The 21675-nt window shown below is 41.1% G+C and overlaps 1 protein-coding gene and 1 long non-coding RNA gene across 3 annotated transcripts in view; both read right to left on the reverse strand.

The window, feature by feature from the left end:
• The window catches only part of MIPEP (mitochondrial intermediate peptidase), a 51022-nt gene that overhangs the window by 17252 nt on the left and 12095 nt on the right, over positions 1–21675 (reverse strand). For both annotated transcript variants that reach the window (XM_082220278.1, XM_082220279.1), the window contains exons 11-15: positions 16210–16363; positions 14595–14672; positions 13883–14087; positions 11351–11460; positions 3183–3257 (exon numbers count right to left, since the gene is read on the reverse strand). In XM_082220278.1, coding sequence (XP_082076404.1) covers positions 3183–3257; positions 11351–11460; positions 13883–14087; positions 14595–14672; positions 16210–16363 — 622 coding nt within the window. The remainder of the gene's footprint in view (positions 1–3182; positions 3258–11350; positions 11461–13882; positions 14088–14594; positions 14673–16209; positions 16364–21675) is intronic.
• LOC309531068 lies at positions 7037–11340 on the reverse strand. The gene is made up of 2 exons (XR_014219049.1): positions 11167–11340; positions 7037–10922 (listed from the first exon to the last, which is right to left on the reverse strand). It is a non-coding gene; the product is annotated as an uncharacterized lncRNA (long non-coding RNA).

The following is a 21675-nucleotide window of genomic DNA, read 5'->3' on the forward strand; positions in this document are numbered from 1 at the left end:
CTCCATTTTTTGCTTTTGACATCTTAATAACTGGTCTTATCAATCAAAGCCTAGAGCAAAGTTACAAAGAATCAAATTATAATTAATTTGAGTCATGAATGGTTGCTGTACATTAAAAATATACTGTCTTTTTTTTTTTAACAGGGTTGCAGTCATTGTCCCCACTGCAGTCTTTGTGGGAGTGGCAAGATGTGGATTCCAAACCATGAGAAGAACATCTTCAAGAAAAACCAAACCCCAGTATTGTACCACATAAATTCCCATGGAAAACTATAGTGGTGGGGAGAATTCCTTTCCAGGTCCTTTTCAAACCAGTCTTAGAACATAAAGACAGGGTTCTGGTGTCCTCCCAGTACTGCCACAATCTCTCATCCCACAAAAGAGCTCGCACTAAAAATTTGGATGGAAAGTAACATTTTGTAAGAAAGTATATCTAAAATGAAATGAGAGGATTGATTCACCAGAGTTACCGACTTTTAGGTTTCATGTGCTTCTCTTTCCCAATTAAGGCAACATGGCTGAAAAATGCTTAACACTGATTGAATTGCACCAAGATATTTCTTGGCACAAAGAACCACCGATTTATCAGTCCTGTGCTCTGTGGAACTTGGCACAGAACATTATAACATGACCTTGCCACCCACTTATCTCTCATCTGGTGAGAGGCCTGTAAAAACTCAATTACTATGAAGCTCTACAACTTTTATAGATATGTCAGTACTTTTGCCTGGAGGCTCCCTTATTCTGCTTTTTGGTGGAGCAAAAATTAAATTACTTCAGATTGCAGGAGGGTTATTCTATTTTGGACCACCTCATCTGTTTGTTTGTTTTTTTAAAGATCCTTGCACCTAAAAATATAACCCATGAGGGAGAGCTGGACTGTGTGCAATGAGGGTTTAAATGCAACTACCCATGTGAAGCAGTACAGTTCAGAAAAGTCTCTTGGGATATGTGAAAGAAGAACAAAAAGCCTCTACCCTACACTTGGAATTCCAAATATTCCCAGTCAAACTGTGGGTTTGGAGAGAACTGAAGGGGAAAGAGCTAAGAATTTAAAGTTGTAATTATCTAAGCCTTGATATCCTGTAGAGGCTTGGAGGAGACAGACATTGAACCACAATTATGTTTCAGACTGTCCTTGCTCTTTGTGGGATGAGGTGGGTGACCTATGCATAACTCTTAGTCACCCTGCAATTTCCAAAGCAAGCTTGGTGTTGGAGAAATTGCTATGACTGCCAAGGGAGAGAAAAGTGACTGCTATTACAGCTCTTGATGTCATGACAGAAGGGCTCAGCATGTTCCAGGATGGTATATTTTTTAAGCGGCAAACTTGAGGAAAAGACAGGACGGTTTTCTCCATCATTGGGACCTCATGATTAACTCAGAGATCCCCCTACTGATCTCAGTTCAGATACTATACTGCAAGGGCTCAAGAAAAGCATTCTATGTACTCGCCCTCCACTTGTTTCATTCCTTCCTTCCTTCATTCATTCATTCATTCATATTCTTCAAGCACTCTATCTCATGTTAAGGGAAATAAATGAAAAGGGAGATACCAGGTGATTTTCTTACCCAATAAGTTACAAGTTCTAATTATTTCGTTCACTGATTAATCTCCCTAAAAAGAGCTCTTTTAATAATTTGAGAGCCATAAACAAACCAAATGCATTTTCATTAAAATAAACACAACTGAAAGCTTTATTCAGTATTTTCTTAGAGATGAACTTCCTTGGGGAAGATTTTTTATGATTAAGCCAATATGTTATGTGCGTAAATTACCTAAAATAGAATCAGTTCTCATTTAGAATGTTCAAATGCATCTCCTCTTTAGAATAAATTAGATTTGGGTTCATAAATAAATAAATAAATACATTTACATACTAGATTAGCTCTTGATTTCCCCCGAAATGCATTTATTTGTTATAGATTTGTTCTGGCTTATGCATTTATCAGAGTCTTTAGAAATAAGCATGTAAACATTTCTAACGGATTATGTTGCTTCTGTTAGAATGATTAGTTTTTGGAAAAGCACATGGCAACTTATGAACCATTCAAGTCCATTGCCAGAATGAAAACTTGGCTTGCATGCTCTTGTTCTGCATATTTATATTTTAGGCTGACAGTTTCCAGTGCCTTTTATTTAATGGATCCACACAAAAAAGCTGCAACACCATGCACGCTTAATTTGCAGATGTCCCACTGAAGTTAGAGGGACTTTTATTATAATATATATATATATAACAAAATTAACCAAGAAAAAAGAAGAAACAAAAAACAAAGTAAAACACAATTTGGCTTTGATAAGGTCCCACATTATTTGGCCTTATCCTCCAATCCAGAGGTCACAAGCAAGACATTTAGATTCAGGAACCCACTATAATCTATCATAAGGAAGCAGGAACAATCATTCTATCTGTGCACCAAATTTAGAGATCAAAGGCACATCATGGGGCTAGTGCAGATGTAATGCTGGCTCTTTGTTACCCATGACCAAGAAAAGTGGGAGGCAGCTATCATCCCATCTTCTCTTCATTCCTACTCTGCCTTAACTAGAGTTCAGATAAATATTGGCACTGACCTTCAACCAGTTCACACTAACCAAGTTTGCCCTTAAACTAGGATCTGAACCCCAGTTTAAACTGCAGTTTCAGATCCTGATTAAAAGGAAACCTAGTTCAGCACTAGCACTAGAGGCAAGTTAAGGCAGAGGGGAATTCACGCTAGTGTTTGGAAGATGTGCTTCTGAAGCTGGCTGTCTCTTTTTTAATTGAAGTCAAGAAGAAACCACAGTTAAAATTCACATCATTCCATAGAAGTAGGTTTTCACTGGCTGCTGCACAATGTAGAAATCTCTTTCCCTACAGAGTTCCCTGAACTTTTTCTAACAGCATTGCAGACTTTAAAAAGCTTAGATTGACTTTTGACTGTCAAGTTTTAGCTTTAAGAAAAGTTTATTTGGATATGTATTACTTTCAAACTGCAACTCATTCTACACTTAAGAGTCGGTGACATTAAAATCCCATAAAGTTTTAAAGTAATTCATTTTAAGTATTCAACAGTTGTACAAATGTGCCAAAGAATCTGCATCACTGAGTCATAACTTTAAAATGATGCTGTGCTAATCTTAAGATCTTTCACAACTTCATAGTAAGGTTAAAATCACATAGAACCAAACAACATACCTGAAGCTGCATGTCGGCGGCAGCACAAACTTTCTTAGATTCGCAGAGTCTTGACACCATATGTTTGGGCAATGGCTTGAAAAATAGTAATAAAAAAAAGATGGGGAGATGGAAATCTTTTAAACAATTTTTAAATAGACTCAATGAACAGACAAAGTAACAGTCACGTGCAAGTAAAATGTGTATTTAATTGTATGCTGGAAAAGAACATGGCTCGGGGCTCTCTGTTGCTTCTACCACCTATTTCGCATCTTGATTGTTTAATGAAAGGACACTTGGCTTGGCTTTCCTTGCTACCTTGTAGTCTGGAGAAGGTAAATGGTTGTGCAAGTAAAAACATAGCCAGGTGATTGCTTAGGACATGGAGAAGAAGTAGCAATAGTTGGATCAGCATGTCACAGAAAATATCTTCTTCCAGCGGAGGAGAAGAAAAGTTAAGGTTTTCCTCTTCTCACAGAAGAGAATAAAACCAGCAGAAAAAGCAGGTAAGAAGAAATGGAATCTCTGCTCCAGATTTTTGGGGTGGTGGTGGTGAAGAGGAGAAAGGAAAGGAAAGGAAAAATTCAAAGGGGAAACTTGAAATCAAAGGCAGATGGGGAAAAAGAGAGGATCCCTGTCTGCTTTGGGCAAAGGCAGACAGGGGCAGAACTGAAAGAGAAGCTACAGGAAATCGATCACATCACATGTTCCTTACTTGGGCAAACCATAAGACACAACCCATCATGTGGATGTATCGCATGCCAGCCAGAGAAACTCTAGCTCTCTTCTTGTTTCAAAGTCATACCACGTCAAGAGACACAGACAGGTAAACTATTCCAGGCAAACAAACACTCCGTTTTATGATAGGAGAAAGTATCTATTGTTAGCTATGAGGAGAAAGGTAAGAAGAAAGATGCTTCATTTGATATAGCTTCTCACATTAAAAAAATGGAGCGAGAATAAAATAAATTAGAAGTTTGAAGACAAAACTATATGCTACTAACAACACTGTATATCTTTTTGTCCAGTTTTCCCCTCTCCTCTATAATATAGCCTATCTCCTGGGATCATCCTGATATGTGTTTACCTGGCCCTAACAACATGAAGGAACAGATTAAGTTTTTCTACACAATATAGAGTGAAGTGCGAAGACTGAACACGGAATGCTTCTTACTAATTTATACTTGTGCCCTGAGTGTCAGTGTGACCAAAGCCTTCAAACTGTTAAAGAGCCTCTGTAGCTTCAAAAATGGAATACAGATGTCTGGCATTTACAAACAGCTCTTCAATCATGCCTGAAGCTTTACAGTTGAAGTGTTTAAGAATTGTTCTATCAAAGAATTGTTGTTATTACAAAATAGCAACATGGTCAGGTTCTGTACTAATTATGACATCTAGAAAAACTAGAACAAAAGCAGCTGCATCAAAGTTATTGAGAAGCAGTAAAAACATTATCAGCAAATTAGATGGAAGTGAAAATGGGCAAGAAATGCTCCTAAACTGAAATGCTTCCCATAGTAGTTAACCACACAAGATCTATAATTTTCCCATCCAGAAAATAGCAGTATAGTTTTGAAAACTTAAGAATATCCAGTGTGCAAAGCTGTAATTTAAATTGCACCATTTAAACAGCAGACAATTATTCCACACTGTAGTACAACTGCTATTCTGGGACCTAGCCCCCAGACATGGACCCCTTGATTAGAATGATTTCTAAACGAGAAAAAGGCAGATCTCTTTCCCCACTCCCTCCCACCCAAAAAAAACCCCTGTAAAGAATACAAACATAAACATATAACAGAGACGTAAATGTTAGACCACACACAGGCCTAATCAGCACCATTGCAGATAAAAGCAAGACAGGTGGACCCAAGGCTTTCCTCTTCTTAATAATGAAAGAAATGTTAAACTGAAAATATAACTTAACTCTCTGAAGCTGGTAATTGCTACTTTGCCAGTTAATCCTTTACTCCTCTGAGCTCCAAAGCTGTATCCCAGGTGGCATCTAATGCTTAAAGGTGGGGAGGGGGAAGATAAGAAGCTCAAGGAACACTGCATCAGCTCATCCTAGGATTCCCCCTAGACCCCATCTGCATAACACAAGATGAGCAAAAGCTGTGGATAAGTAGTTCTGCTTATTCTGGAAGGCAGGAAAATCTAATGTGATAGTGAGAGGGGAAAGCGATAGTCCAGAAAGCCCACCTTTAGGCTGAGTGAAGAAGCCACCTCTGGAGGCCTAAGCTGAGGGTGTGTGGGGACTGCTGCCATTGCCTGCCTCCCAGGCCATTTCTTCTACTTCCCTCTACTGGAGAAAAACTGTAGTTGGGATTCATCTAAGAAGCCCCATCAGCGGAAGTCCTGAGCAAGGACTTCCACTTGCACAACAAGGTTTTCCCCCTGTCCCCCTGAAATTGGCTCATATGGGGGGGGGGAGAACCCCAAGAACATGAGGGGAGACGAGGGCAGAGTGTTCCATCCGGCAAACGGAAATGCTTGCAGAGATTGAATGTTCCCAACGGTGCAATGCTGAATCCAACCCTTCATGTGCCACACTTTATAAGAAAAGCTTACAAAAGGAACCTTTTAATTAAATGAGTAAATCTGCTGGCCACTGCTGGAAACCAAGTGTTAGCTTGTTGGGTCTATAGTCTGACTCGGCAAGGCTCTTCTTATGTTCTAAACCAGGGATGATGAACCTGTGACCCCACCCAGATGTTAGTGGACTACAACTTGCATCAGTCCCAGGCATCATGGCTACTGGACAAGGATGCTGGGAGTTGTAATACAATGACCTCTATAAGGATACAGGTTCCCCATTCCTGAACAAAACTTCCTTCTTCCCAGTCATGACCCATCACGGTCACTAAACACCTGAGAAAGAGTCCCCATTTACACATTCAATATACTCATAGTTGTTGGGGTCTTTTGTTTTTTTAAAAAAGAAGTCTACGGTACAAAATATAAACATTTAAAAACTTGGCAGGAGGGAATGGTTTTATTTTATAGGGCTCTAATTTTTAACACAGTTACAGCCAAATTGGCTCTTTTAGTATAACTTTACTTTTTCTGCAGTTTTATACTTTGGCTGTTTCAAATCACATCAAACAGAAACTGAGCCTCAGAGCTGTCAAGTGGTATCCTGTTTTAAACAGAACAAAATAGCAGAACCCTGCTAATTGGTATTTTGGTAAACCACAATCCCACAAATCCTCGCTGAAATGGAAATCCAGGTTTGCAGTTCAGTGAAGCATAGAGCAGGAAGCCCTTTGTTGTCAGGGAATGAGAAACACTACTAACCATGCACCTCTCTGGGATAGTAGAGGGGTGAAAGCATCCCTCCTGGCACAGTTAAAGCACCACTGCAGGTAACAGAACAAGGCAGCACTACACATATTTCCCCTCTGCAGCAGGGGTGGGGAATCTCAGGCCCAGGCTCAAATGTGGCTCTCTAGGCTTCTTCATCCAGCCTTCAAGACTCTACCTGAGACATACCTCTTTCTTAGGCCTCAGCCCTCACTAGGCTTGCTCTACACCCTTGTAGACTGTTCCTGCCTGCCTGGAATGTGTCTTCAAACTTTTCCTTGCATGGATGGAGATGTGTGTGTGTGTGTGTGTGTGTGTGTGTGTGTGTGTGTGTGTGAACCTCTGCTTTTGGCATGACCATATACAAAGATTCAAATTCATCGCTGGCAAATTACAAATTAATATGTCCCTGGGGCCAGATAACTTTCACCTAACTGTCCTTAAATCACTGAAATGTGAACTTGCTGAACTTCTGTTTGTTTGTTTTTTACAAAATGCAACTTATTGAAATTAGCCATCTTGCCAAATGATTGGAGGGCAACCAATTGGACACTATGTGTGTTTTTTTTAAAAAAAGATAGTATCTGGAACCTATGGCCTGCTAGCCCAGAGGTAGTCAATGTGGTGCACTCCTGGTGTTGCTGAACTACAACTCCTATTATCCTTGACCACTGACCATGCTGGCTGAGGCCAATGGGAGCTGCAGTCCAGCAACATCTGGAGTGCACCACATGGGCTAGTCTAGGGTAGCCATTCTTCTGCCTCAGGTAAATGGATTGTTAAAGTTATCATTATTAAACCCTTGCTGAGAATTAATCCACATGGTTTCTGCAAAGGGTACTCCTGCCTCAGCAAGCTTTTATAATTTAAAAATGTCAACCTGTGACAACATATCACTATTTCTAACCGACAGCTCAGATGGCAAATGCCAAGATGACTGTAGCCAAAACAGGGCTACTGAAGAAGAAAGGGAGTTATCAGCATGCTCAGGGGAACCTTGAGATAAGCAGAAGTACAAAAGTTCTTTTTCAAAAAAACAAAAAACCTAAAGGCGCTATCTCTTCCCAAACATCCCAGTGGAGACTAACCTTGCTTTATAGCCACAGTCTCTTGAGAATTGGCTGGAAAATGAAAGGGGAGGGGAGGAATGGGAACAGCCAATGAAGAGGGGGACATGGGCATTGAAGTCATGGGACTTCAAAACACTGCCAGTCGCTGGGGGGGCAGGAGAAGGTTATTTGATAGAGACTGCAAAGAGTGCAGAGGGGATAAAGAGAAGAGAGGAAGATGAGTGGCTATTTCTATGTCTTTTCCTGAGACTCAGTTAGGAAGTGTGTGTGTGTGTGTGTGTGTGTGTGTGAGAGAGAGAGAGAGAGAGAGAGAGAGAGAGAAACAGAGCTGGATGGAGATGTGAGGTCATGATGATTTTTAGGTCATCAGCATCTAACATAATTAATCAGTCAATCTCTCTCTCTCTCTCTTACACACACACACACACACACACACACACACACACACACACACCTGTCTATCCACCCCATTCCCTCTTCATTTTCTCTTCCTTTCTCACAAAGAAAGTAACTGAGAAAACATATTTTAATGATATTTGTTGTTGTTGTTTAGTCGTGTCTGACTCTTCGTGACCCCATGGACCAGAGCATGCCAGGCACTCCTGTCTTCCACTGCCTCCTGTAGTTTGGTCAAACTCATGCTGTTAGCTTCGAGAACATTGTCCAACCATCTCATTCTCTGTCCTCCTCTTCTCCTTGTGCTCTTCATCTTTCCCAACATCAGGGTCTTTTCCAGGGAGTCCTCTCTTCTCATGAGGTGGCCAAAGTATTGGAGCCTCAGCTTCACGATCTGTCCTTCCAGTGAGCACTCAGGGCTGATTTCCTTAAGAATGGATCGGTTTGTTCTTCTTGCAGTCCATGGGACTCTCAAGAGTCTCCTCCAGCACCATAATTCAAAAGCATCAATTCTTCTGCGATCAGCCTTCTTTATGGTCCAGCTTTCACTTCCATACATCACTACTGGGAAAACCATGGCTTTAACTATACAGACCTTTGTTGGCAAGGTGATGTCTCTGCTTTTTAAGATGCTGTCTAGATTCCACTAAATCAGTGAATGTTCAAAAGGCACCAGACTTTTCTGGTTAAAACCTAGCCTCAGTTTTTTTGTTCTATAACAAAAAATGCTTGGTGAAAGCTCTTTGCTTACGTTTTACTAAAGCTGATATAATTGAGAGTGCCAAGTCAAAGCAACAGTTCTCTGAGAGAATCAAATATGGCGAGGAAAGTGACTAGAATCTGGTCCCCCTTCTAAGCACAGAAAAACAAGGTTCCTCCAGACAAAAAAGATCACAACCAGTTATTAACATAGCAAACAACAGGTCTGCTCTCAAACTCTGATTGCTCATATTTGTATTCAAAATTACAAGAAATAAAGCATTTGTTATCAAACCCTTTAAAACCAATCACCCTTTAAAAAAGAAAAATAGACAGCTGAGTCAAAAATAATTTTTAAGCTATTCAGAAAGGTGAAAGAAATGCACATTCAGAAACATGACAGCAAAACAGTCGTTTAGGCTCAAGTCCTAATCCCACATTACATTTTATCCTGTCTGCAAGGATGAATTAAAGCTGACTCAATTACTTCCTGGTACACAATGATTCTATGCCAAATGGCGTCCATCACAAAACAGGCCAGGAATATTTAAGGAATGGGGCACACAGTGCCTGGCTCCAAATTTGTGAGCTAAAAGGAGACAAGGTTTGTAAAGTATCTGGAAAATAGTAGTAGTATATTATACCCTTAAGGCTGCAATCTGAGGCACACTTACCAGAAAGTAAATCCCACTGGATTAGTGGGACTTACTTCCAAGAAAGCGTTCTTAGGATTGCATTGTAAGTATCTTTCTTAAATGTATTTCTCCCTTAAGCCCACATCATTCTATAAATCAGTTCCACAAGGCTAGACAACAGGGCTGACTAAAAAGAAACAAAAGCATCTTTTAAAAGTCAGTATTAAATGTTGAGGTGCCCGTGATATTTTCAACTCTGCAAAATAATATTAAACAAATAAATTCATTGAAATGCACTGGGAGCAACCATCCCAACTGCAACTTTCTATCACCAAGGAATTGCGTGTTACTGATTCTTCTAAGTGATGGCAGCTCCTTGTTAAACACTGACTATCCTGAATTCCCACTGCTGTTTGACAGATTTGTAAGCTCTTAGTTCTTTGAAGAATCGTGTTGCACACTTAGGACTTCAATACAATTTTATTGTTCTAGCCAAAGGCCATGACAAACCTGCAGCAACAGTACCAATAAAACAATATGGATCATACAGTCATAATATGAGCCAACATCCATGATGTAACAGAGGAGTTACCAGAGACAACAACAAACTCAAACCCAGCTTGATATCAAATTAAACCTCTGAATCACCACAACAATTTATAGCAATTTTATCTAACTCAGTCAGGGACTGGCTGGATGAAAAGATGTGGTGAGAGGCACCAGCTGGGGGACCCTCAAGAGAAACCCCAGAGGAGGAAGGCTCAGAACCAGGAGATTGGTGGTGGGATGCTGAGAAAAGGTCAGAGGGAGAAGATAGGGAGCAGGGGCTAGATGCTGAAGGGGCAACAGGGTTTAGTGAGCAGGAAGAGCCTGTGACAGGGAGCAGTTCAGACTCCGAGGCCAAAGCAGAGAAGGGGAGTCAACAGGCTGCTGAAGAATCAGAAAGTCTCCCTCTCCTGCCGCACCAGGCTCCCCTCCCTGCTGGTCTCCAAGAACATGCAGAATAATGAGGAGAGCAGAAGAGAGGCATGCAGGCGCAGTTTGAGACTGCTTGGGAAACATCTGAGAGAGGAGGAGTCTTAGAAAGTGTGGAAGACTAAGACTGCTCCATAGAGCAAGACCTACTAAGAAGTGTCACTGGGGTTGTATGCCATTTCCTTGAATAAAGAGTTAACTTCACTGACAATGGAGCCCTGCGTCTTTTGTGCTGACCTATGTCTGACTCCAGCCCTGACACTCCCTTTTCCTCAGCATCCCTTTCTGCACTGGGCCTCACAAAGGGGAGGGGAGGCAAAGCCGGGAATTAGCCCTTGGAAACAGCAGCCATAGTTGAAACATGTTCAGGCAGATTTCTGGAAACCTTTATAATCCTTCCAGGTCAGGGAGGCAATGGACCACTTGAGGAGGAAGAGGCACTGGAGTGGGCTTTCTCCAACCTGCCGCCCTCCAGATGTTCCAGGCCACAGCTCCCATTAGCCCTATCCAGTACCAATGGAAATTGCTGTTCAAAATGCCTGGAGGGCACCAGGTTGGGGAAGGCTGCCCAAAAGCCTGAGGACGCCCCACAGCACTTAGGACTTATTATTTCCAAAGGCTCAAAAATTAAGTTTTTAAAAAGGAAAAGGAAAATGGGGGTCTCAACCATTTTGTTTCTATCACTCAGTGGCGTAGCGTGGGTTGTCAGCACCCAGGGCAAGGCAAGTAATTTGCGCCCCCTAACCCGTGGATTTGCGCCCCCTAACCCGTGGATTTGCACCCCCTAACCCGTGGATTTGCGCCCCCTAACCCGTGGATTTGCGCCCCCTAACCCGTGGATTTGTGCCCCCTAACCCTAACCCCCAGATGTTGCGCCCGGTGCGGCCGGCCCCCCCTGCACCCCCCACGCTACGCCACTGCTATCACTCAAGTTACTTATGGGAAGATACAAAAAGGGGGGCATGAAGTATTAGTCTCATGACAAAATATTTCTCCACCTAGTTTCAAACATCTGAATCTATTCTGTTTCCCGCCCGCCCGCCCCAAAAAACCCCAACAACCCAAAACTCTTATGTTATTTAAAAATCAGCCTGGTTTTTAGTTATCCTACCTGACCCGTTTTATAGTGCCTTGCAAATTGGTTCACCACTCGATAATCATTTGCAAAATACTCCATCAAGATCGAGGGAACTTCAGCAAAGTCTGTAGAACATCTTGTCCCTATAGAAAAGAAGCAGAAGCATTAACATGCAGGTAGCCATAAAGTTTACATAAATTCTTCTGTCTTCCCCAAAGTTCCTCTTAGCTTTCCATCTGCACTTTTGATGAACTGTGGTAAATCATTCATTAAGTAAATATTTCATTTCTGTAATGTTATTGTACGTACTGGCAGAAAAGCTAAATTATAATCCTACATGTTTTACTGCAAATCACAAAGTAAATACAATATTTGAACAGCTGGGTGAGGCACCCTATAAAGCTATGGCTCACACCCTTTATAAACTTAAACCAGGCTACAGCCAATCTGGCCCCACTTTAAACACTAAATCCTTAATTGTCGTTACTTTATACCTAATTACAATAAAAATATCAAACTGTGCTTAAAAATTTAATCCCATTTACAAATATTATCATCCCATCTGTCTGATGAGCTAGCACAATTATTGTCCATATTTGCTTTCCTTTATTGTTCAAGGTATCAGTCACTGAAGAGCAGCTTTGGTGGTTACCTCAAGACACCTGATGGTGAAATAACAATTTACAATTAAAAAATTAAGTCCTCATATCTATTCTCTTCTCCCTTGTGATCAGTGGGCTTCAAGCTTTTATAGATTGTCACTTTCTGGAGCTACAAATATTTGTATATTACTATTCCTTGTATGGCAGGGGGTAGGGAACTGGATCCAGCTGGTTGATCCAGTCATGTAACGTAAGGTGACATCATATAACATAAGGTGATTCAAAACTCAAGCTGCAATGGAAAATTCAATCTGAGGATGAAAAGGACCTTCCTTTGAAGTTGCAGCATGTTCAGACCACAGCTGAAAGGAAGAACCTTTGCATCCTTGGCATGAATTCAAGCCGAGGTTCAAAAGAAGGTTTTTCCTGCAACTGGCGCCTACAAGAAAGGTGGGTGTGATTTGCCCAAAGCCACTTGGCAAGTACAGCCTCCAAAGCCTGGCAAGCCTAATTAGGCCTGCGGGCTGGAGGTTCCCCACCACTTTGTACGCAACCTGGACTTCTTTCCTCCAGTGTTACTAGATGGAGGATCTTGCATTTTTGCAGCGCTCAAACCACAACATGTTGCGATGAAGTTTTGTTCCCTTAGCCTTAGCTAGCAGATCCATTGTGGTCTGGGAGGCTGTGCGGAACATGAGTGTCATGAACATCTACTGAATAGTGCCAGGTTGGGGGGATGCAATGTACATTTCTCACTCCCAGCGCTTCTTCGTGAAGCTTGAAGTTAAGCTATGGATGGCTTTAAAAGATGACTGGACAAATTAATGGATGATAAGGCTTTTAGTGGCGACTAGCCATGATGGCTATGTTCTACTTCCACTGTCAGAGGTAGTAAGCCTCTGAATACCAGCTACTGGGAATCGCAGGTGGGCAGAGTTCTATTCTGCACTTATGCTGCTTGCAGGCTTCCGACAAACACCTGGCTGGCCACTGTGAGAACAGAATGCTGGACTAGATGGGCCATTGACAGGATCCAGCAGGCTCTTCTTATGTTCCCCCACCCCTTGCACTGGATGAGAACTAGTTTAACTACATTATTTAGAGGAGGATAGAAGGAAGAAGGGGAGTAACAGTGAAATTGAGGAATCACAAAGGGTCTGAAGGAAGGTTAAGCACAACAGAGTTGGGGGATGGAGCTTCTGCAACGTACCAAAATTCCTAGCTCACCACTTACTACTGATCTGAAAGATTTAAAGATCTATTAAATTAAATTCAGAACTATTTTAATGCTAGCAAAATCACCCTTGACATGGATGCAACTGGAATGGAGGCTAAATCTGCTCCCTGCCTCTGCTCACTACTCCACCTATCAAGAATTAAGTCTGTTCCTGCATAGTACCATCCTCGTTTCTGCTCCTTATTCACACAAAGTACAGTGGTGCCTCGCAAGACGAAAAGAATCCGTTCCGCGATTCTCTTCGTCTAGCGGTTTTTTCGTCTTGCGAAGCAAGCCCATTGACAGCCTAGTGGATTAGCGCTACAGCGGTCTAGCGGCTTTCCGTGATCAGCTGTTAAGCGGGTTTTTCAGCGGAACAGCTGATAGGCGGCTTAGGAAAAGGGGGGGAGTGAAAAAAACCGCGGGGACGCGCAAGATTTTTTCATCTTGCGAAGCAACCCCATAGGGAAATTCGCTTTGCGAAGCGCCTCCAAAACGGAAAACCCTTTCGTCTTGCGAGGCGTTCGTCTTGCGGGGCACCACTGTATGATGGGCAGTTGGGAAAAGGCTTATATGTAATATACAGAAGATAATTTGGAGTAGTTTTTAAAGGCCAGTAAGAAAATTGCTCTCAGCTGCCTTAAAGATAAGACTAAAACCTCTACTTGAAGTACAACCAGATACAGCACGTGCAAACTATGAAAGGGTTGCATGTACAAAATGAAGTACTTTAACCAGTAAGCTTACCAGTGACATGTTGGTATCGAGTCCTTCCCAGCATAGAATGCATGGCATGTCCCATTTCATGGAAGAGATTCTCCATCATCCCAGGAGTAAGCAATGTTGGTGAACTACTAGTGGAATGGGGCAAACTTAGCATAAGGACAACAACTGGAAGCTGGTATTCTCCATTTTCTTTTAGCCTGCCTCCACATATTGTAAAGTGGCAATCCTATAAATATATATTTAGATCAGAAAAACACACTCTTTTTTGTCAATACTTCACCATACTAATATAATTTAAGACATCAGCACAGTTTCAAGCAGTCACAGAATCTGCTTACAATTATAGAATTGTCTGAAATCAAGCTGTTGCACCGTACTGGAACAGATGGAGTGGCTAAGCAAAGCGAAGCCCTTTGGTTTAACTTGATTGTTTGGCATTCTGCTTATAAGTTTGTTTATCGGTTTATTTTAAATGTGGCAATTCAGTTGAACACGGAGATACCGGGATCAAATTGGGTGCATGCTTTCAGGGCATAATTCTGCTTTTGAATCTAAAATACCAACTCAACACTTTGAAGATTTTCCATGATCCCCCCTCCACTAGCAGCCCCCTGGTTCCTTACAAAGATTTCCTGACCAGAGTTGTGTTTGGAGGGGCACAGGGGGCTGCAGGATCATATTTTGAGAAGAAGAAAAAAGGCTCATAGTGTTTGTAATGTTAGGGAAATGTTACCTGATAAGGCTTGTCTGGTCTTTGAAAAAAATCACAATAGATGTATCCCAATAATCCTTCTTGTTCATGGACAACTGCCTAAAATAAAACAGGAAAGTACTAAGTGAAAGACCCAATAACCGATGATGTGCTACTGTAGGCCTTTTGGGGGGAACATTCCAAATCTGACCATTTTATATGATTTTACAAGTTTTTTCTCTTTGTTGTAGAATTCAGACTACTACTAGGTGATTCAAGTCCCATTCACAAGATTACTAAAGGTTTTAATATACAAGTGCTACCGCTTATCCAAATGGATGACTCATGAAGAAATACAAAAATAACCAATACCTTTTAAGCAATATTTGAGTTTTAAATCTGTTTCACACTACATATATCACAATTAAGCAATATGAGCAGAGATATAATAAGAAGCAGTTATGAAAGATGAGACAGGAATAGTTTATCCACTTTACAGATGTTTGATGAATGACAGCTCCTGCTGTTACTTGGACTTTGAAGTATAAGTGAGAAAGATGACCCACTAGCAAGCATTAAGAAAAGGAAATAAAAAGAAGTGAGAAAGCCAGCATGCCCTGGACCTGACAAAACTGCTTTTAAATCTTTTCTTAGTCACAGTACTGATTTTAATGTCCCATTTTCCTACATGCATGTTTTAGATTTTGGAAATACCGTAGAGAAAAGAAAAGCAGGATACAAGTTCAAGCATTAAGATATAAATTTAAGCTGTAAATATTTAATTTGTTTTGCAAATTTGTTTTCCCATGATCTCCTTTAAAGTTTGTTCCAACTCAGAATCTGAGGTTGGTTGTTGCCCATGAAAGCTCATGCCATTTTGCAATAAAAAGCTTATTAAAAGTTAGTCTCAATGTGCCATCAAACACATTTTCTTTTGAAGTTTGTGCAGCTCATTCTTAGGTCTTGGCTCTTTCAACATTACGAATTTTTTGCCTGTAGCCATTTTCAAGCTGCTTCCCTAAACATATTTGTAAAATGCAAGGAGGGAGATGTCACACCAGAATTGAGCCCATCCTTAGCGGCCTTGGGCAAATATTTATCTCAGTCATCACTGGGCACCAAGGAGAAGGGAACTGAAGGCAGTTCAAGCTTGAAAACTCAAACCCAACAGCCCAGAATCCTCCTGGCCCAGGAAATCAGATATTACCAAATGTCCAATTGTTTACCACTATCTGACCCAAAATTCCCAGAAATGCTGCCCTTCCTTGATCTAGGTAAGTTCTAGATAGTGCCACCAGAATCCACCTCTTCATTTTGCTGTCTGTTCCCTCCCATTGGCCTAAATGCCTGACATATCTCTCCTTTCTTTAAAATCGAAACAAGAGAGATATTCTTAAGCGCCAACTTGGGTGCAAACAAAATAAAGCCTTTTTGCATTTAAAGGTGCTATACAAAATGATTGTCAACGTTAACAAAGACAATGCAGGAATTAAAAACAAATAGCTATGAATTGCCCTACGAGGTGTTTTTCGGTGCTAATTCAGAAAACTTCCTTTCTAAGCATCTTGTGCTTTGCTCAACAGTGAACTGGATTTACTTATTATCTTTATTGTTTTTGTACACAAGGGGTCTGAAATTCAGGACTTTGACTTCTTACCAGTTTGCGAACATCCTCACACCACACCTCTCCCTTCACGGTCTGTTCAGCATAAAGAGAGATCCCTAAGAGTTTATTGAACAAGATGTTCAGGCCTTCCATACATGCTCCAAGAGAGAAAAAGGGGCAATACAGGCTGGGTTCAATATTATACCTAAAACATACAAAATGGAAGGAAATGAATTACGAATAGCTACAACATTGCCCCAATTTAAACAGTTTATATCACACAATCCACAATTAAATGAATTAAAACATCACACTTGCTAGAAATAGGGCATCTACTTGGTTCAACACTTAGGCAGAAACATGGTCTCATTCACGTGGCATGCTAAGGCAAACCTTGACTTAGCACAGGGGTCTGCAACCTTTAAGACAAAAAGAGCCACTTGGACCCGTTTCCAAAGGGGAAAAAAACTGGGAGCCGCAAAACCACTGCGACATTTAAAACAAATATATCTCCGGAGCCGCGATCTGACAGCGGGTGGGAAGGTGACATCGGGACGGTGCGTGACTAACGCATGCACGGCCCCCATGCGATGTCACAACCAGCACAGCGCCCGCCACAGTAGGGAGTGTCGGGGCGCACAATGCGCCTCCTCCCCTCGCTAGTATCTGCCCCAGAGCCACAGCAAAGGTGTAAAAGAGCCACATGCGGCTCCAGAGCTGCGGGTTGCAGACCCCTGACTTAGCATGTCAGCACAAACATGTAGATTCCAGAAATGAGCTTGCTGCCGCTTTGCTCGTCCTGATTGTTTTTGCTGCTGAGTGACCCTAAGCTATGCCAAAGTTTGGCTTAGCAGGTCATCCAAACCAGGAGACATGGCTAAGCTCTCTCCTTACTAACCACAAGCTGTAGTCAATGTTTGTTCTTCACCCTAGAAGGTGGCCTACAAATATTTTCAATAAATAGATCATGTGGATTGCACATGTAGCACCACAATTTTATTTTTGCTAGATAAAGGCAAACATTTCCTGTGTTCTGGTGTTCAGCTACAATATTTGATCCTAGCTACAGTATTTTACAGGGACGTGGGTGGGTTAAACCACAGGGCCTAGGGCTTGCTGATCAGAAGGTCGGCAGTTCGAATCCCCGCAACAGGGTGAGCTCCTGTTGCTCGGTCCCTGCTCCTGCCAACCTAGCAGTTTGAAAGCGTGAAGTGCAAGTAGATAAATAAGTACTGCTCCAGCGGGAAGGTAAACGGCATTTCCTTGCGCTACTCTGGTTCACCAGAAGCGGCTTAGTCATGCTGGCCACATGACCCGGAAGCTGTACGCCAGCTCCCTCGGCCAGTAAAGTGAGATGAGTGTCACAACCCCAGCGCCGTCTGCAACTGGACCTAATGGTCAGGGGTCCCTTTACCTTTACAGTATTTTACATTAGGAAATTGACTTTCCTAATGTAGCCAATATCATAGTGTGGTTATACACATCTATAAAGTGGCCACACATGGAATACTGTGTACAGTTCTGGTTGCCTAAAATAAAAAGGGTATTGTAGAGCTGGGAAACTTTCAGAAAAATGCAACCAAATGTTCAAGGATTTTGAGCAATACAGAAATGCATTGTAGCTATGTTCCACTTTTGAAGGTAGTATGCTTCTGTGCACCACTTGCGAAGGTTCGCAAGTGGAGAGAGTGCTGTTGCACTCAGATTTTACTTGTGGGCTTCCCAGAGGCATCTGGCTGGCCATCATGAGAACAGAACGCTCTACTAGATGGGCCTTTGGTCAGATCCAACAGGGCTCTTCTTGCACTCTTATGCTAGCAGAGAGGAGCAAAACAGTCCAGACAGGTGAGTTCAAAGTAAACCATTAACTATGGCTCACCATAACCCACAAATTGAGTCAATGAATACATGTAACAGTAGCCCCCCAAATTTCTATGCTGCTAGTACTCAAAAAAGACACAGTAATTACCATATTTTTTGCACCATAACACTCACTTTTTTCCTCCTAAAAAGTAAGGGGAAATGTCTGTGCGTGTTAGGGAGGGAATGCCTACGGGTGGCATGCCTACGGATTTTCCTCCTCTAAAAACTACGTGTGTGTTATGGTCGAGTGCGTGTTATAGAGCGAAAAATACGGTAAGTGCTATGAAGTGCAGCAAACAAACAAATGAAAGTAAGGAGACTGCCCCACCCTGCCCCACCAGTCAATGAATTATCTCAAACTTTTTTTTAAATAAAGCAACAACTGACTGTGATGCAAACTGAATTGTACACAGGATACAGCTAAAATATACGAAGTTTGCTGACAGTTTTACTGCTGATAAATATAAACATATTTCATACACCAGGTTCCTTCCAACTCCTTGGTTTCTAGAGGTAAAGCTTGATATGTTACATCAGGATTACCATTGTAATAAGAGGTTCCCCCCCAATAACACATTTCACAAGAAGGTAAATGTAGGATTGAGAAAGCACAGCAAATGTACTAACAAAGTTGATAAAATGATAGCGGGCACTGGGTTCTTTATTTGATGTGAAATCCTGTTTTAGATTAAAAGGATGAGTTATGGGAAGAAATCCAATGGCCTTAATCATACAGCATTTGATTTACTAGTATTTTGAAAGGCAAGACACCAAGCCAGCTGCTTTAAACATGAAGTTAAATGGTACAATGAGGTGTTCATTATTCTTCATGAACAGCACGATTCAAATTGAAAAGAAAGTACTGCTAAAGAGCAATAGATGTAGTGTGCCATTGTAAACAATTATTTCTAAGCCTAGATAGCTTCATTCAGTCCAAATAAAATGAAGGAGTATAAAACGGCATTCATTTAAGTTGTACATTTGGAAAGAAGTTAAGACTCTTGTGTATTATGGCTGTCAACAACTTTATTCAAAATCTTTTTGATAGACCTAGTAATTAAAGGAAGGATTATATTTACTCAATATCATTAATCACCGAACATTCAGAACTGTAGCTATCACACGGGGAAATAATTTCTTGCAGCATTCCATAACCATAACATATGCCAATAAAAGGGGGAAATATAATATAATTACCCCATATAAAACAAAGTCTTGTTTGATTGTTGAGCATTTTGAGATTTTGTTTTAACAACCAAAACACTGGAATACATTAGCCAAAGAAATGACTCATTTAAATCATTTCTAGCATTAACTGCATGCCAGACAACAATACTTACAGACTTACAGCTTAGTCCTAAATAGGTGTAATCATTTATTTCTCATATTCTGCATGTCTATGCTTTCTCCAAGTTGCTCAGGGCAGTGTACATGGGATTACCCATTTTATGTTCCCAACAACCCTGTGGCATAACGCAGAATAAGAAACTGCGATTGGCTTAAGACCACCCAAGGAGTTCTATGGCCAAGGGGTGTTTTGAATCAAGTCTTCCCAATCCAAGACCAACACTATATCTGCCTCACATGCTGGCTCTCCTAGGTGATGCGTACTTCAGATTGCAGTCCTGAACAGTTATTTGAAGAAAGAGACAAACATGGATTTAAAACTTTCAGATTGTGTGTGTGTGTGGATGTGTGCATGTGGATATTTGTGTATGTGGTGGTAGTTCTGCCCACGACTGGCATGCACCCCCCCCCATGAGGTTTGACCAAGATGAAATGTAGTCCTTGAGCCAAAAATCAACCAACCAACCAACCAACCAACCAACCAATCCTCACCCTTGAGCTAAACAAAACATACTCCCCCCCAAGAATACTACTGTAGTGTACTTGATTAGGATTTTAATATGTACTAACCTTGAATTAATTTGGATAAGGAAATATGATACTGGGAAGATACTAGGTAAGTGATAGGCATTATCAGGTTTTTGAACACTGAACTGAGTGTATAATTACCAGTCCCTTTTTATATATATGATATGCAGAATAATTGAACTTCTGTTCTCCATGCTTACATATTTTGAACACATTACATTAAAAAATGTATATAAATAAAATGTGTTTTGTAAGCCCTCAAGTGATTGGGAAACAAAAGGGATTGGAGGGAAGAGGATATATTGGTCTTCCTACTGACAACTCAGATTCACTGGATTATATTTGTTCTCGCCAGCTTCCTACTTGCAGTCCTGTCTAATAAAAAGAAACGAACCAAATTCCATATGGTTGACTGCCAGTATGATCCAGAGCAATGAAAGTTGGAAGATGACAAAGGAAAAAGCTGGTTGGCAATTTTGGGTTAAAAGCACTGAGTCAAATTACAAATATATGTAGCAATACATTTCCATTTCGTAATGTATTAGTATTGTTTTAGTGTGCAAGGCTGCATGTGATGTTTTGTTTTTATCATGATTTCAGTGATGGGGGTTTGTGGGGTTTTTTTGTAGAAATGACGGCCCTTGACATATTTCAGAATTTGATATCCAGTGTTCCAATCATGCACTGACGTATTCGTCATGACTGTATAAATGATATGACTACAAAAACATATAGTCAACACAAATGCCGCATCACAGACAAAACATCATTTTAAATGACATATATCTAATCGTAAAATGAAAACTATTGCTGTTCTCTGACGGCAAAGCTAAGAGGCAGCTCATCTTTCCAAAAGAAAACTTGACAAAGCTATGGAAAAAAGGTGGCAAACTGATGCAGGAGCTCCCCCTGGTGTTTACAAACAGAAATGTTACTATTAATAGGCCTGGACGCAAAATCCTGCTGTTCATGTGGAAGGGCCTCAGGCTGTGGGACACACCTGTCCCGTCCCCCCCATTCATCTGTGCCCCCTGCACCCCTGAAAACTGACTCCAAGGAATCAAGATGCCTTCCACCTTAGTTTTAGGGGAGCTGACAATGGTGGGAGGTGGGCTGGTAGACTTGCCCAGGGCAAGTTCTTAACCTGAGGTATTATTTCTGGGTTAGCGGAGTCTGTAACCTGAAGCGCATGTAACCTGAAGCGTATGTAACCCGAGGTACCACTGTACGTTCACTGACTGTAATGTGTCTATTATGATGTAAGATGATAAACTAACCACAATATTATTTTATTACAATAGCATAAGGTATCACAATGCCTCTCTTTAAAGATCAACTGAGGAAATGAATTAATTAGGAATAATTATTGATATGTACATGGTACATATGTGTTTTGCTGGCTTCAGTGTGATTTTAAAAAAATGTATGTTCAGTATTTATAATGAATATTATCTGGGAAGACACTGGCACATTTTACTTTGGGAGGATTCAGTTATATCAGTTAAAAAATCCAACAGATAGCAGAGGGGTTTAAATGCTCTCCCCCCCAGAACACACACATGGTTTTGGAGAAAGGTGACCAAGACAAATAGATTCCTAGCCATATCCTCCTGCACAGAAAAGAAAACTACAACCTGGTAGTTATCTCAGCTCTTATACAGAAAATATATACATTGAAAAGTTGTGGCTGGCAAGTGCAAACAAAAACACACATTTCAAAACAATACAAAAAGGTAAAGAAACAGTGATTTGCTACATGAGTATATATGATAACTATAG

This window comes from Podarcis vaucheri (genome assembly GCF_965113315.1).
Source record: "Podarcis vaucheri genome assembly, chromosome: 4".
NCBI lineage: Eukaryota > Metazoa > Chordata > Lepidosauria > Squamata > Lacertidae > Podarcis > Podarcis vaucheri.